This window comes from Sciurus carolinensis, chromosome 6, assembly GCF_902686445.1.
Source record: "Sciurus carolinensis chromosome 6, mSciCar1.2, whole genome shotgun sequence".
NCBI lineage: Eukaryota > Metazoa > Chordata > Mammalia > Rodentia > Sciuridae > Sciurus > Sciurus carolinensis.
In genome coordinates, this window is record NC_062218.1 from 79,863,572 (window position 1) to 79,882,088 (window position 18,517).

The 18,517-nt window shown below is 36.0% G+C and overlaps 1 protein-coding gene across 1 annotated transcript in view; it reads left to right on the plus strand.

The window, feature by feature from the left end:
- The window catches only part of Fam81b (family with sequence similarity 81 member B), a 142,563-nt gene that overhangs the window by 55,529 nt on the left and 68,517 nt on the right, over positions 1–18,517 (plus strand). Inside the window, exons 2-4 of the mRNA XM_047554749.1 lie at positions 10,259–10,341; positions 12,392–12,510; positions 16,482–16,579. Of these exons, the coding sequence (XP_047410705.1) occupies positions 10,259–10,341; positions 12,392–12,510; positions 16,482–16,579 (300 nt within the window). The remainder of the gene's footprint in view (positions 1–10,258; positions 10,342–12,391; positions 12,511–16,481; positions 16,580–18,517) is intronic.

Sequence of the window (18,517 nt, forward strand, 5' to 3'; positions counted from 1 at the left end):
TAAATGTTAATGAGAGTTGCTGGAGGGAAAAATGGATGTGGGCTCAGATTCCAAGACACTTCTTCCTGTTTGGAGGTGAAAATATCAAAGAGACAAGAAAGATGGGAAAAGGTGATATTCTAACCTTGTATGATGACTCGCAATACACTCTTTCAGTCATACATGAGACTGCAGGCTTTCTAATGTTCAAATGGTTTGTAATTACATTGCTGTACTTGAAAAGATAAGCTTTTATCTATGTTCTCAGCTTTATCTTTGGTGAGTTGAAATTTCTTCATCCTGAAGCTGTGAAAACCTGAGTTATTATAAAAGGTGCATGAAAAAATGATTAACTTTGTACTTCAGGGAAATGTTCCACATCTTTTAAGCACCATGGGTCCCTGTGCAATTACAAATAATTCTGAAATAAATTTGGTTTTTGCAGAGAGAATTTAACTTAAATTTATTACAGACTATATCCATTATGCCTTCTCAGTATGTCTTAAAACTATGACTATATAAATAATTTGAATTGAGACCTAAATATGTTGCCAAGGTAAATCTTTTGTTTTTTAATGTTGCATACCCTTTCATAAAAATATTAAAAATATTAAAAACTATTTCATATCAAATTATCTAATAATGAACTATCTCCCAGATAAAATACAATTAAGTCAATGGACTATTTAACAACTCTGATTTCCTCTGATCCTGTTTATCTCCTGTTCTCTTTTTCATGGTTTTGCTTCATATTAAGAATGGAGTTGTTACCTCTGATAAAAGTTTGTTTCTGTCCAAAATTGAATCATGTGAAATCCTAAGGCTTACTTCCTCCTGATCCTCTCTTGGGTTCAGCTCCTACAACTGCTTGGATATCTCTTCCCCCTGTAAGCCCCATGACAAAACTTTGGCTAATCATTGATTTCCAAAACAAACAAAATACAATTTTCCCAAGGATTTAATAAATCTGAAATGAGGGGTCACCTCAAACGCTAAATGGTTCATATCTTCTCAAATCTCCTCTGCACACCCCCAGCAAAGAGCCAGTCATCACGTCTTCCTGCAGAGGAAGGCTTTTCTCTTTCTGTCTGAAGCCAGGGCAACAGCTGACTTACCTTCCCTAAAGCAATGGAGGAATTTTGCTTTATTTTTTTTTCAGCTTTATAGTGGTATAATTGACAAATAAAAAAGTATATTTATGGAATAATGCTGTTTTGTTACATGTATATATTATGAAATCATTATCCCAATCAAGCTCACTAATATATCCAGGACCTTACATAGTTATCATTCTACGTATGTGTTTGAAAGCATTTAAAACCTACTCTCTCAGCAATTTTCAAGTATACAGTATATTAACTATAGTTACCATGCTGCAAAATAGATCTAGAGAATATATACATCCCTAATGAAATTTAACCAACATCTATCCTTACCCTACTTTGGAGAAGTCTCTGGGCTAGACCCTGGCAAACACTATTCTACTCTCTGAGAACTTTATGAATTATACTTTTTTAAAAAATAAGTTTCTACACTTAAGTAACATCATTCAATATTAATCTTTTTGTTGTCTGACTTATTTCATTTAATATAATGCCCTCTGGGTTCAAAGGAAATGATTTCTTTTCCATATGCTAATATTATTTCAACTAAATAAAATCCTATCATACACACACACACACACACACACACACACACACACACTATCTTTCCACTTATTTGTATTTTATTTGATTTCTTTCATGGAGGTTTTATAATTTTCAGTGCATAAATCTTATCTCCTGAGATTTTTCCTATTTTATTCTTTTTTATGTTATTGTAATTGGGATTTTCTTTTCAAAATATTTTTTAGTTGCTTATGGACCTTTTGTTTTTATTTATTTATATGCAGTGCTGAGACTCAAACCCAGTGCCTCATGCATGCTTGGCAAGTTGCCGCCACAACCCCAGCCCATAAATGGTATTTTCTTGATTTCTTTGTCGGATAGTTCATGGTTAATACATACCAAAGCAAATGATTTTGTATGTTAATTTTGTATCTGCAATTAACTGAATTTATTGTTTCTAGAAGTTTTTTAGTAAAGTCTTTATGACTTTTTAAAACTTTATTTATATTTTATTTTGATTCATTGTATACAAATGGGGTACAATTTTTCATTTCTACAATTGTACACGATGTATATTCACACAATTTGTGTAATCATACATGTACATAGGGTAATGATATCTGTCTCTTTCATATGTAGATTGTGTCATCTGCAAATTAAGACAATTTACTTCTTTCCTTTTCATTTTGTCTTTATTTCTTTTTCTTGTGTAGTTGTTCTGGCAAGTACTTCCAATTCTGTTGTATAGAAGTGGCAAGAAAGGGCACTCTTTCTTTTTCCTGATTTTAGAGGAAAAATTTTTTAGCTTTTCACTATTGAATATTTTAGCTTTGTGCTTATCATGTATGGCTTTTATTAGGTTGAGGTACATTCCTTCTATACCTAATTTATTGACAGTTTTTATTATAAGCAGATGTTGAGTTTTTTTCAGGTGTTTTTCTGAATATATTGAATGATCATATGGTTTTTATCCTTCATCCTGTTAATGTGGTATATCATATTTATTGACTTGTATATGCACCATTCTTGCATCCATGTGATAAAGTCCACTTGATCATGCTATATGATCCTTTTGATATCCTGTTAAGTTTAGCAGTATTGTTAAAGACTTTTCATCTTGATCATCAGGGAGATTGGCCTATAATTCCTTTTTGTAGTGTCCTTTTATAGCTTTGGTATGAGAACAATGTTGTCCCCTTAGAATGAATTTAAGAGCATTTTCTTCCCTTCATTTTTTGGAATATTTTTAAGAAGGATTGGTGTTAAATCTTAGATGTTCATTAAAATTCAGCAGTGAAGCTATCAGGTCTTGGGGTTTTCTTCTTTGGGAGGCTTTTGATAACTGACTCAATTTCCTTACTTGTTATTGATCAGTTCAGATTTTTCCTCAAGATTCTTCTTGGTAAGTTGTATGTGTCTAGGAATATATCCATTTCTTCTAAGTTGTCTAGTTTGTTGTCATATAATTGTTTCTAGTAGTTTCTTATGATCCTATATTCTGTGGGATTAGGTGTAATTCTCCTCTTCCCTTTGTAATTGTGTCTTTCCCTCCCCCAAACCTTAGTCTAGCTAAAGGTTTACAAATTTGCGTTTTTGTAAAACCAACTCTAAGTTTCATGGATCTTTACTATTGTTTTCTTAGCATTTACTTCATTTATTTCTGCTATGATCTTTATTATTTCTTTCCTTCTAACTGTAAAGAACATACAGCTTTACAAAAACTGCAGAAAGAGTGTTTTATGTAAGGCCAAATGTTGGGAAGTGGGGAAAAGGAGTTTAGCTGCATTGTCCATTTCATAGTTTACATTTCAATTTTTCTAAGGGCCTCTTAGGGTGAGATGCATTTTGAAACTATCCCTTGAAGTATATAGTTTGTTGGTTATCGTGATTGAACAACAGAATAAAAGGCACAATTAAATTTAACCCAAAATTGCCTTAAGAAAGAATGTAACCAGCAATTAGAGAGTTGCTTGGATCAGAAATAATGATGTTTTATTAAATTGTAGCAATTGCTCTGCCTGACCTACATTTGAAATAGTATTGAGAAGAAGAGAGAAATATTGAGACAGAGAATGGGACTGTCTCCATGACATCAAATCAAGAACTGCTTCCTTCTACATCTTTCATTACCACCTGGGAGGTATCTGTGGAAGAACAAACAGCTAAGTTGTTTCTGTAGCAGAAACAGGGCACAATACAGGCAGCTCTCATGACATTTCCTTGAGTAACACCCTGTCACCTGCAGAGTCATTTCTGCCTCTCAAACACTTCCCAGTCCGTAAATGGCCCCATAAGAATTAATCATCTGAAACCCACACGTCATTACAGATAGAAGAAGAGTGAGGATTGTAGTCATAAATAACAGAGTCTTCATGAAAAAGTCTAACCCTGAGTTTAAATCAGTAGAAATGTTTTTGACTTACAAATTTCATTTGTGTGTAATTTATATACAACCAAACGCATCCATTATAAGTATACAGTTAAGGGGGGTTAATGAATGCTACATACTCATATGACCTTGACTAGTCAAAACAAAAAACATTTTCATCACTCCAAAAAGTTCCCTTGTGTTCTTCTCATTAAAAATTCTTTTTAAAGTAACATAACATTTATGTGAACATTTAAAAATTGAGGTAAAATTTCTAAAAATTTGTTCACTTGCCATAAACAACATAGATCTTCAATTCTTCATATAAATTAGATAACATTTTTCTAAGTATAGGTTTAGCACAGGTTCATTACTAATGAGAATCCACTGCTAAACATAATATTTTAACGTAACATTCACCCAAAAATATGAGTGGAAAAGGGTTATTATATCTACTGGACATGCTGTGAAGTCACAAAAGTTTCCTACTAAGGCTACAGTGTAGGTACTTAATGTGAGAGGGCTGGGGGAAGGAGGAAGCAAAATTAAAAGAAGCAAAATTAAAATATGCCATGTCCACATGCTATGTAAAATCATGTGTGTATACATATGGAGATTGACTAAAGCATTTAAAACATAAAAATAATTAAAGATACCCCAATTCTTTTTTTTCCTTTTTTATTTTTTTATTATTATTTTTTTATTTTTACAGCCTGCATTTTGATTCATTGTACACAAATGGGGTACATCTTTTCATTTCTATGTTGTGCATGATATAGATTCATACCATTCACATACCCCAATTCTTATAACGATTTTAGAAGTCTCCTACTGAATCCCCTTTAAAATATTTCTTGTTTTATGTCACATCAAATGATTTTCTCTTCCATCTTAAAAATCACAAACCAACTAAAATCTAAAATATTATTGACCAATGGAAACCAACTATGAGATTTGGAGTGAAAAGTGCTTTCTCAGTCTAAAACTAACATTCTCCTCCAAAAAGTATTTCCCTGCCTGCTTCTCCACAAATCAATAATAGAGCAGACGAGAACTTTCCTTAATGCCTCTTGCTAATAGACACAAAGAATTTGATGCCAGAAATCAAATCATATTTCCTGATTCTAAACCATCCATCCATCTCTATCAGGTGGAATCTGTGAAAGCATTCTGAATGAACCAGGAACTTTCAGCTTGCACACTGAAGAGAGCCTGTGGTCAGAAAACTCTTGTGGTTTCTATCATGACTTAATGAAAGTAATAACTGTGTACATTATGAGACAATGAGAATATGACTGAAGTTTTATTCAAAAACTGACATTGGCAAGGAAGCCTGGCAGAATAAAATTTCATAACAAAGAGGCAAGATTTCCTTTACTTAGTCATTTTTAAAACACAAAAATAATGTTTACTAATAAAATGTAACATGCTGTATTATAATTCATGTGCCACATTTCCACTTACTGTTGTCCATATATGTTTTATAGCATAAGTAATTATTAATAAACATTTTAATTAAGTCTCACAGAAGCAATACTTCCAGCATTCCCTAGTCTAGACAATTGAACTGGTTCCAATTTAGGTTAAAACTATAATGAACATGTTTATATGTAAGTTTTTCTGTACTTTAGGTTTTTTTCCTAGGCTAAATTTTACATGCGCTGTTACTGCATTTAGGTATAAAAATTTTATGACTCTTGTTGCATATTTTTATTTCACAAAAATACAAAAATCTCTTCTTGAACAATTTGGTTGTGTTATCAATAGCCTCACAAATACTTCTGTCCTTTGATCCATTATTTCATTTTTAAGAAACTATACACATACACACACACACAAGTATATACATATATGCTTTTTGTATAAAATATTTTGGTATTTTTCCTATTATCAAAAAATTGATCACAATTTAAAGTCCCCAAAAGAGAAAAACAGTTAAAATTATGTTACTCATGGTCCATATTCTTACAGTCATTAAACAATATTTCCAAAAAACATAATAATGGTAAAATGTCAGAACATAACATATCATAAAGATTAAGTGAAAAAGTCAGGCTATAGAAATAAATGTATAATATGATTTCAATTATATATATACATATATATATATATATATACATGTTCATAGAAAAAAGGACAGAAAGAAGTATATCAACACACATACAGTCGTCATTTCAATGGGGATGAACACAAATATTTCCACATACTTTGATATACATTGTTTACATTTTCAGGATATTAATCCTTCCTGAGAGTTCTATGATATATCACATTTATGTAAAATTGCATATAAATACACATGAATGATAATTGAATGTAACACTTAACACATAAAAGTTATTACAGAGGTGCTCCAATTCTCATAAAATAATTTTTCAAGTTTAAGAAAAGGGCAGGAACGACAAAAGGAGCTTGTTATGGTGCAAAAAGCAAAGAATAGTTCAATTTAGAAATTTCTTCAACTTGTACCTGTAATGTGGGATAATATGTTCATTGGGTTGTTGTGAAGACCACTGAATGGTAGATATATAAATCCACACATACGTACACAGAACACCTTGTATATAGTAGGCCTTTGGCTAAATGTTTGATCTTTTCTTACCCACTTACATTAAAGTTTGGTCTAGGTATTTCTACACCTGTAAAAACCAATAACAAATTTCTAGGGAAAAAATGCACTGGAAAAAATCATTTTTACTTTAATTTTTAAAAAGATAAATCATGCTAGCTGGCAGTCACAGCAAATACAAGATGCCCAAACTTTTACAAGATTAGAAAGCAAGGCCATAAGGAGATGTGGATAAGCAGCCCATACTGAAATGGGCCTTCTTTCAGAAGAGAGGGTTACTCAAGGATATGTTTTCCACAGAACAAAATTCTCACGTATTTTAATGGTCATAGGAGTATTCCCAGAGCACAGGAAAACTTCTCTTATGGCTTTCATTACCCCTTCTATTGAGACAAAATGCATAAAATATTAAAATCTGTCCTCAAGCCATCTGGCTAAAAGTACAGATATCTAAGGCCAAAAATACATTCATTGATTTCAGAATTAAAATTTATTTTTAGACTTTTCAAACAGATATCCTTGTTCACCTTGGAGCATAGGTTCTTGCTTTAGCAGGGCGGTTGGAGACATCAGTCTTACTACACAACAAAAATAGGATCCTGGATCGTGAGAACAGCAAACTGGGATAGCTACTGGTTCCTGGTGAGCTGACACTGGCAGGGATGTTGAATCAGGGTTGTTTAGAGCAGATTGCTGGATCCACAAAGGTATGCTCAGAATCTCCCTGGCAGAGCAAGAAACTTGTCCACAGCTGAAGAGATTTGCAGCTAGACTAAATACTCCTGCTGCCTACACCAGAGAGACCCTGTTTACTAATTTAACAAGCACAGACTATTATTGACCCCACAAAGCCCTACCTATGATCCCTGTATTTGGTGGCAGCATAATAAACAGCCACCGGAGAGGTCATCGTCTAAATTTGTGACTTACCTACCTTCTTACTGCATTTGCTCTTATGGGGTTTTGTCTGTGTGTGTGTGTGTGATTGTTGGTTGATTGTTTTATACTGTCTCAAATATGAGTATGCATGACAAACTAAATACTAAATATACTTACAAAGATAAATACATTTCCCCAAAGACTACTTTTTTCTCTTGGTATTTTATTTCACTGAAAATTATCAGTCACTGTATTTTAATTCATTGCACTTCTCAATTTGGTTAGTCAATTGATCTGGCTGGTATTTGCCAGAGCCAAACAAAGGGCAATAGGAGTGCAAGGCAGGAGACAGGAGCCAAGGCAGTTGGGACTTACCATAGTAGCTTGCGTACAATTATGTGTCTGGGGAGAATCTCTTTGTTCAGAAGCAGGAAAGAGAGTGGCAACAGGAAATCGGGGAATGGAAAAAGAGAACAGAACCTCACTTACAGTTGGAAGAAGGAGTAGCAGCAGGACTTAAACACAAAGTTAGAACAAAAGCAAATTGCTAGTTGGCACCTGAGAGGAGACTTCCCATAGGCTGTGGTTTGGCCTTGGGGGAAATGAAGATGGTAATTTGAACCTTTGAAAGATGCTTTGAAAGCAGGAAGCACCTCAGGCTCTGCTAGGTTTTATGAAAATTTACTTAAACACAAAATCCAAGGCTCATAATAGGTGAATGAAAGGATAGATAGATAGATAAATGAATAGATAGATGGATCAATGGATAGTTTTGTTGGCATATAGTAGTGATTTTAGGGACACCAAGTCGTCCCCTGACCCAAATTTTCTTCTTTCTAGGTCTTCAGGAATGCTCTTTTAGAAATTCCTTCCTTTGAATATTACTCAGCTATAAAGAATAATAAAATTATGGCATTTGCAGGCAAATGGATGAAATTGGAGAATATCATGCTGAGATAAGCCAATCTCAAAAAACCAAAGGATGAATGATCTCGCTGATAAGCAGATGATGACACATAATGGGGGGTGGGAGGGGGGCAAGAATGAAGGAAGGAGGGACTCTATAGAGGAAAAGAGGGGTGGGAGGGGTGGGGGGGAAGGAAAAACTAACAGAATGAATCAAACACCATTACCCTATGTAAATGTATGATTACACAATTGGTATGCCATTACTCTATGTACAAATAGAAACAACATGTATCCCATTTGTTTACAATAAAAATAAATTTTAAAAAATAATAAAAATAAATAAATAAAAAAGAAATTCCTTCCTTTGAGTTTTTCAATGCACGATCCTTGGATCTCTGGAGTAAAATGAACTTATTTAGAAACTTGTGGAGTGGGGCCTACACATCCACAGTTTAATAAATTCACCAGGTAATGTTTTTACACAATAATGTTTGAAATGCCCAGACTAAGGCATTGCCCTTTGTCAAGTGTAAAGTTCATATAGAACTGATCAGCCTAAAAAGGACCACAGGAGAAAGACTGAAAATCAGACAAGAGAACAGGACAAGGAATATTTGGGGGTGGGGAAGGCTTCCCTCTCTCCAAACACTAGTGGAGGATCCTAGGCAGTAAAAGCCTCTGGGAGAGTAAGACTGGGAGGAAAGGAAAGAAACAATCAATCATGAGTGGCCCCCAGATTGTAGGAGCCACCGGTCTGGGCATTTTTCAAGGCTCAAGAAAATGCCAGGTCCTTCAGAATTCAGGCCACATTTGTCCACTTCTGTAGACCCTTGTAGAATTTTGTTGGTGTTTTATGGACTTCATTGATTAATTCAACTAAAATATTTATTGAGCACTTACCAGACACTATTCCAGGAACTGAAGCAGGGCAGTGAACTAAAGAAACAAATGTGTGTGCCCTTAAGGAGCTTAGGGGCTAGCAGAGCAAATAAGGAGAGTGAAATATATATTAGATAATTGCTAAGGGGGAAGGCAGCAGGAAACAATAACTGGAAATATGTTTAATGTGGGAGGAAACAGCAATTTTAGAAAGGCAGGGATGGCCTTTCTGAGGAAGGGATGTTTGAGTAAAACTCAGAAGTAAGTAAGAAGGTGAGCAGATGGCAAATCTAGAAAAAGTGCATTTAAGCAGAGGTAACTGCAAGGTCAAAGACCCTGAAACAACAGCCTGCCGGTGTATTCAAGGAGTCAGAAAGTGGTGGCTGTGGTGGGAGGAGAATGAGCCAGAGGCAGAGCCAGATGGCCCCTGGAGGATCCTATCAGATAACCTCATAAATGTGTTGCAGATCCCAGAAAACCTACTGTGATCAAAATGGAAAACGATTGAAAATTTTTTGTTTGTTTGTTTCTAAGGAAATCACTGTAATTCTCTAAAATGCTTGATGTTCACAATAATGATATTAAATCATTTTTTAAAACCTGAAATTTATTACATCTTAAAAATAGGTATAAAGTTCATACGTTAGAAAAATATTCATATAAAACAAAGGGCACATAAAAGGGTAAGACTCAATTACCCAGAAAAATTACAGGAATATACCAACTGAATCCCCCAATGGATGAGGGAATAATGTAAAATTTCTTACTTAAAATAAGCATACACTGTGGCTGTCTTGGAAAGGAACTGTAATGGGGTGCTTTGACACTTTGGAGGATACAACTCCTGGTGCCAAGTCAGATCTTGGTTAATAGCCAAAAGAATATCTGATCACTTCTAAAAGTTAGTTGGTCAAATTTCCAATAAATGACTGAGAAAAATAAGAAAAAGTCCTTATTTCACTTTATTTACTTTAAGTTGTAACTCCGACTAGACAGGTTGGTCTGGCTTCTAGTCCCAACTTGCTAAATATTCTTTTTCAAGTCCTCTATCTCTTTAGCTCTCCTTAGTTTCTCATTGAAGAATTTGGAGTAGAGGAATTTAACTTTGACGAAATCACTGGCTATTTTGCTGAGAATAATTTGGCAGAAAGGCAAGTTTGGAAGGAGTAAGTTTGGTTTTAGAAAGACATTGCAACAATTCAGGAAAGAGATGATGGTGGCTAGAATTGGCAGAGGAGGTGGTCAGTAATGACCTGAGTCTGGATGTAATTTGAAGATGGGATGAACAGGTAGGGTATGAGAAAGAGAGGTGAAGGAGAATTCCGAGGTTTGGAAAAAAGCATCTTGAAAAATCTGTTGTCATTGTCTGTGATGGGAAAGACTACATGGGGAGCAGCTTTGTAGGGGTGGGGACTTAGGGGATCATCAGCCTGTAACCATGAGAATGTGAGTATTCATCAAGGTAGTGAGTACAGAAGTTCAAGGACTGAGCTCTAGGGAACTTCAACTAAGTTTGTTCAGGGCCAAGTGATTTCCAAGGACATCGTCTTTTGAGAAAATTCTGTACAAACTGAGATGATTGATCACTGACTCAGCACAGGGAGATGAACGAGAAATCAGTGAAGAGGACATAGTTGTGGAAAGGTGGGAGATACTTCGCTCTGGGACCTAAGTAAAAAAACAGTTTCAGGGAGAAGATAGCTCTCAACTCTTAAGTGCTACTGATGGGACCAGGACAATGAAGACTGAGAATTAACCACTGGATTTGGCAATAAACAGTCACAGGAAACCTTGCCAAGAATGTTTTACGACCATGGAAATGAAATGATGTACCCCATTTGTGTGCAATGGATCAAAATGCAGTCTGTAAAAATTAATTAATTAATTAATTAAATATATACTCAGATTCTAGAATCTTTAATTCTGCAGAATATGGATGGGAGGATTTTGAGGATAAAAAAAAAAAAAAAAAAAGAATGGTCTCAGTGCAAGTTACAAGGGACAGAAAGCCCAAATTCACTCATCCAAGATTATCAGTCCACTAAGGCTACCCTAACATAACATTGCACTTGCTAGAACAACAGATATTGTTCTGTTTTTCACAGTTCTGAAGATTCAGAAGTACAAACTAAAGGTGTTGGCAGATTTGGTTCCTGAGGAGGATTGTTTTCCTCATTGGCAGACTGTGACCTCCTCACTGTGTGTCCTTAAATGACACATCAAGAGGGATATCTCTCTTTCTCTCTCCTATTTTTCTTCTAAGGCCATTGTTCTATCAGATTAGGACCCCAACATAGGATCTCACTTAACCTTAGTCACCTCCTAAAAGACCTGTTTCCGAGTACAGTCATGTGAAAGGTTAGGGTTTCAACATTAAAATGCGAGGTGGGGGACACAATTCAAACCATAGCCAAGAGAGAATCAGAGAGAGCAACTGTAAAGAGCTTTCAGGGATTTTTCCTGTGCAGAAATGGTACAAATCAAGTGGTTGCTGGAAGGCAATATAGGATCAAGAAAATGTTTGTTTGATTCAAGGAGAGTGGAAGGAATAAAAGCATGCTTATATGTTGATGACAATGATTGAGTAAGAGGAAAGATGGGAAATTGCTGGAGCAATGATCTGTATGGGTGAGAGGGCACACGAGCACACATGGTTCTGCCAAAACAGGAGGCAGAATAGATGGACACAGGTACCCAGAGTTCTGTCCATGTGGTAGGGGCTGGGCAGGGTTCATCGAAATTCTCCTCCGATTATCTCTATTTCCTTAATGAAATAAAAAGTGAAACTCACCGACTGAGAAGAAGAAGCAAGGTCAGAGAAAAAGGTATGGGAATCATCTAGGATAGCAGGAGAGTGATAGACAAGGGAAATGTAATATAATTGACAAGGAGCATTAAGGACTCACTTAAAACCTATGGTCATGAATTTCAAGACCAGTAAACAGTTGCATGCTTTCCTCCAGTCATGTGCTGCCATACAAATGCAGGCAGAAGAAGTAGAAAGGTAGATTTAACCAAGGTTTGATTTAGTCAAGGGGCATAAGGAAATATGAGAAGCATGGGTGATTACATTGTTGTACCATGCAATGAAGCCCTTTCTGCCTTGATTTAGAGTCAGCTGGGGTTACCCTTTCTCCTCCAGAGATTAAACTTCTTCACGAGAGGACTTTGATTTTTGTTTTTCATCCTTGTATTTTCTAGTGACCACAGCATAATCAATGATTTAAAACAGGAAATGCTCAGAATCCTTCCTGAACAAATGATTCCAGGAATCCCAGAGAATTATCCTGATGCCAAGCCACTTGGAAGAGGCTCCCAGGGTGAGTGGTGATGGACATGGGCCAGATCCACTTACTCATAGAGAGGCTGGGGTCCTTCATGAAATGGTGCCTGAAAACTGGCCCTCTGGCTCCTTCCACAGGCTGCCTCCAATCCCTTATGGTCAAAGTAAAAATTTATTTAAGAGATATTCAAGCCCCACTAAAGAAACTGCACATAGAAAATGCAATAAAACAGATAGTTAGGCCTAAGAGAACATGAGCTAACATTCACTGCATAATTACTGTGCTCCATACAGTGTTTTAAGAGCCTTAGAAATCTAATTAATTTTCATCATAATCTTATATTGATACTGAAATATTCATATTATGTTATTATCATCATCCTACTTTAGAGATAGAAAGTAGAATTATGTATATTTACCAAGATTACCCAGTAGTAAGCAGCAGAGAGAAGAGTTGAACTCAGGTCATCTGGTTCCATATATGTTTCCAACCACTGTTCTAGATGATTCATATCATTTTCCTAGAATGAATAAATTAGTCACTTACCTTGAGCGGAATTAAAATATGCTCTGCCTCAACCCCACTGCTAAAATCCCAACCTTTATCTTTCCTTTGGGTTCAAACAGAGCACTGCTTTAGAATAGAACTCAAAAGATCCACACCTTAGTAGAATTCAGTATGACGTATCCCAGGAAGGATGGTGCACAAGGCAACCAAGTCAGAAAACTTGGGACTAATTAGTCAGTTTTGTCATTTACTTATGTGAGTCATTTAACCTAAAACATTTTGTATTTTTACCTGTACCTGTACTACCTGCCTTATTAAGATGGACCAGAAAGAATATCTCCTAAAATATTATGTGCTAAACATATCAGAGATTCCTAGAATACCAAAGCAGATAAGATCAGAACACAAGAGAAAAGTTGTGAGTCCTTAAGGCACACACAGGTCCAAATGAAGTCTTTCCAGAACAGGTAACCTTAGGAGTGCTGAGAAATCATCCGATAGTGGGCAAGAAAAAAGAGAGAAAGGAGAAAAAGGAAGTCCAGGAACCTGCCAATAACCATGAGCTTCTCTGTCCCAGGGTTGGGTGAGGCTGGTTCAGCTGAGCACACAGCACTTGGCAGACACCTAGGGTCAGGGTTTCCACTGACCCATGTACACTCCTTGTGTGAGTTAAGAATAGGTGGCCCAATCTCAAGACTCTGCACTTCCACTTGTCAGAAAAGAGTCCAGATATATTTACTTTGCAAATTCAAGATATTTTACTGGCATATAACTGAAAAACTATTATAAGAAAATGGAAGTCTACAGTGGTACTGTTTTAATCAGTTTTTCCATTGCTGTAACTGAAAGATCTGATCAGAACAATTTTAGGGGAGGCAAAGTTTATATGCGGGCTCACGGTTTCAGAGGTCTCAGTTCATAGACAGCTGACTCCATTCCTCTGGGCTCGAGGTAAGGCTGAACATCATGGTGGAAGAATATGGTGGAGGGAAATGGTTTACATGATGATCAAGAAGCAAAGAAATAGACTACACTCACCAGATACCAAACATATGCCCCAAAGGTCCCAATGACCTACCTCTTCCAGTCACAACCTACCTGCCTTCAGTTACCACTCAGTTAAGCCCATCTGGGAATTAATTCACTAATTGGGTAAAGACTCTCATAACCCAATCATTTGTCCCCAAACTTTCTTGCATTGTCTCATACATGAGCTTTTGGGGGACACCTCAATCCAACCCAACACAGGTGCCATGCGAATGGTGCCCTCTAGGGTTGTATATGCACAACAACACACAGCAGTTCTGCCTTGGATGAACCTCAATGCTGACCATACACTTTCTGTATATCTGTATTTAAAATATCGGAATGTGGTCATTTTAAGTTTTTAAGACCAAAATTGAAAATTTTGGTTTCTGTCTTTTAAACTGTACTCTTATTAGCCCTAAATTAGGAATAATCTTTGAAGATCATGGACATCCACACACATTTTGGGCAGATAGGATGTCAACAGTGCATATATATTGTGTGTATTGTTCAGTTAAAAACTGATCAGTCATTTGTATTTGGAACAAACCAGTCAGACTCTCCATTTCAATGGGATCCATTTCTCTAGCTAAATGCCACAGATTCAAAGTTGAATTTAAGAGGGAAAGAATCTCAGAAAGTTGTTAAGCAAGTTGAAATTCAGTTTTTGGGTTTTGTTTTTTTCTCACATAGATGTTTTATGTATCTATTTCTTGGATAATAACCACCTTGTGAAGTAATCTCTAATAACATTTACATATTAGAAGGTTCCTATCCTGGCATTCAGTTCCCAACCACCTATGAGATCAATATTAGCTTATTTTACAGAGGAAAAGGCTGAGACTTGAGGAGGCAATGTAATTTTGCCCTAAGTAAATAGCCAATAGGTTGAGGAGTCAGGGTTCCTACCCACTTTTTTGGAATCTATAGCCACCTGATCTTAGTTACTGCTCTCAGTTGTGGGATGGTTACGGACTGCTTGCAATTCTAAACTGCTATATCTCTAAGTTTTAAAGGATAAGACTAGCACTAGAAGATATACAAAAGGAGCCAAAGTCATGGGTGATATTTACCTGTGGATCAAATTTGTCACACAGAATCTTGAACATCTCACATCTTTGGACCAAGGCAGTCAGCACTACAATTTGGACAGTAACTTAGCCAATAGCATCATTGTTAAGAATCAAGTAGCATTAACAAAATATGCAAATTCTAATTTTGAAACTCAAGACATCTCTGAGTTGAAACAATCCCTTCTTTTTGGGCCAACTAACTCAAGAAAATTTCCTCTACACAAAGTTTCATACATTCATTTATAAAAACCCTATCCTATACCACCCATCATTATTGCTACAATATTTGTGATTCCCGCTTTGTGTCCTAGAAGAGTTAGCTTCCTCAACCAGCTTAGTTAGAGAAGGATTTGGTAATAATTACCATTTCAATTTCCTTTCTTTTTCTTTTTCTTTATTTGCACTACTGGAGATTGAATCCCAGGCCTAACATATGCCAGGCAAGAACTCTCTGACTGGTTCCTTTTTATATTTTATTTTAAAAGAGTCCAACCTAGTTGCCCAGGTTGGCCTGGAACTTGAGATCTTCCCAGGTAGCTGGGATGATAGGCATGCACCACCATGCTTGGTCCTCTCTCTAATTTGATAGAAAGTGTTCTCTTATCAAACTGTGAAGATGAAATCAGTGGAATGGTGTGAAATATCAGGTTAACAATGGTCATTTCTCACCCGTGAGACAAAGAAGTAAAAGTCCTGGTGATTTTTATGACAATGAGCATTAAGGAAAACCTCATAAGCTCCTAAATCCCAGGGATTTAACGATTTAAAGTCCGAGGCGTCCCCACTGACATCACAGACCTTTCCTGCAGTCACAATGCTGCTGAGCTACACTTGGAAACATGCTCCAGAAACATGAAGACTTCAGTTAACCTGTAATGAAGATTCCTTAGTACTTTGGCTTTCTAAAAAAGGGGAAAAAAGCCCTTCCCTTTTAAAAGATTCAAATCAACAAAAAATAAAGCTGAGAAATCAAGCCTCATGAGTTCAGGTATTTATCTTATGGACTACTCAAATTTTTCATTCTTCACTGGCTTATGTTCTTTTTATTACATATAAACAAAGTAATAAATCCCAAAGAGGACCCTCAAGTGACTTGAGCAAAGTATGGGAAATTATTCCCTGTGATTTTAGGACTGTTTGATCTCAACAAAGTTCCTAAATGTACTATGCAAGCACCTGTGAGGATACACTCCACCTGCTGACTGGCTGAGATGCAGGCTTGGGGAGAACTGGGGTAGGGGTCTGGGTAAGTGGGCAAGTGTAAAATGAGTTGGAAGTCTCCCTTTCGAATTTTACATCTACAGAAACTACCTCAATTTAAAAAAAAATAAAAATAAAAACACCAAAGCAAATATTCACTTGCCATAGTTCCTGAGCTGATTCTGCATTCTGGTTGCCTAGATACAGATGTAAACAAAAGTGCCTCCCCAACTGCCGAGGAACAGCCGGATGAACCTGATGGCCCCCTTCCTGGCTCAGCCAGTGACCAAGAAAAGAAAGCAAGTACTTTAGATATTCATATCAAAAATAGAATATTTTGCTCAGCTTCTTTAAAGCTCAGGGTTGCTTAGAGAGTTTTAAGACATCTTGGAAGAATGGTTTTCCTTTTCAGTCTTCACATATTTCCTGCTTATTCTGCCTTAATGAAGTGACTGATGACAGCACAGGTTGAAAAGTAAAAGGGTCTCCATTTGTAAATACATAAATTGTACTGATTTTAATATATGGGATAATTTTTAAAATTTCATGATTTTTTTTATGAAGATTCAGAAGGAGCCAAGATGAACTCATGGTGTAGACTTCAACAGGAAAAAGAGAATAGCTAAAAATAATGTTTTCTTTATTAGTACTAGTTATATCTTGTCCATTAATTAAAAAGGACATCATAAGCAATCAATGTTTTCAGACTTCTGTAATTCTTGTAACACCTGCCCAGTGGATGTAACCTTTTTATATGGAAAGAGCTCCCAAAAGTCAGTACAGTATCATATATTCACTTGGGGTCTCTATTGACCATTCCACACACTAGCTTGTGATTCTAGGTGATTTCTTAACCTGTTTCCTCTTTTACAAAATGAGCTGGTTAGGCCTGTCAGATAAAGTTGTAGTGATTGAATGAGCCACTTAGTTAAAGTGCATAGCAGGTAGGAAGAGCTCAATTAATAACTAAAGTGATTATTATCATCATTTATATCATCTTGAGCAGGTGTCTTACACTTGATTCTCAAGTTCCCCACCTATAAAAACAATCACCTTAAATTTTTCTGTAACAAAGAAGGATTTCAGTTACTTAAAGTAATTATCCATAATACAAAAATGGTGATACCCACTTTTACAGGTCTATTAGAAGAATGAAATCCCATTATATGCAAGAAAGGACTTTATAGTTCATAAAGTCATAAGAATTGTAACATTTTAAAGTATTCTTATGAAAAACAGGAAACATGACACATGTAAAACAATCCCATAATAACCATCAAATTGTTTGACTATAAGACAATTTTTATGTAGAATCAAGTTCCAGCCTATAAGAATGAGACGAATAAGAACAAACTCCTGTATTAAATTAGCAAAGATGTAAAGTTTTAAATACTGCCTTAGGTACAAAAAATGCATTTTAAAAGAGGAAATAATTGCACCACAATAGTAATGATTTTGCTCTAGGTAGTAGAATTATGAATAAGATTTGTTTTCTATAATCTTTTAATTTCTTACACTTTTCAAAATTTTTGTCCATCATGTTTAACATTTAAAACTTTAAAGTGTGTGCGTGTATGTGTGTGTGTGTGTGTGTGTGTGTGTACTGGGTGTGTTTATAAGAGGATGCTATTTATGTTCTTTCAAATAAGTTTTAAAATTAATAAAATAAAACATATAACCCAGGTGTGGTGGTGCACACCTATAATCCTGTGACTTGGGAGGCTGAGGCAGGAGAATCAAGTTCAAAGCCAGCCTCGGCAACTTAGGAAGGCCCAAGCAAATTAGAGAGATCCTGTCTCAAAGTAAAAAGGGCTGGGAATGTGGCTCAGTGGTTAGGCACTCCGGGGTTCAATTCCTGGTACCAAAATTAATTTTTAATTAAGTAATTTTAAAAACATGTATATGAACACACATGTGCACGCACACACACACCTTTTACACTCCAGAAGAAGGGAAAATAACTGCTTGTGGACACAATGTTCATCATACCTTTTCAAGGCACAAATACTTACAGAGGCTACTAGGTGCCAAACATGTGAGGCAAGACCAACCAGTTGCTGAGAAAATACCAAAACCAGATTCTTGCTGGTCAGCAAGGGTGCAATGGAGAGATGAGAAGGAAAAAAACTGGCATGAAGTAGGTGAGGAAACCAGGGCCCAATATGATTCCAGCAGGAAACAGGAGTGAAAGCATGTGCCAGGGAAGACCAGTCTGGTCTCTAAGGATTTACAATGGT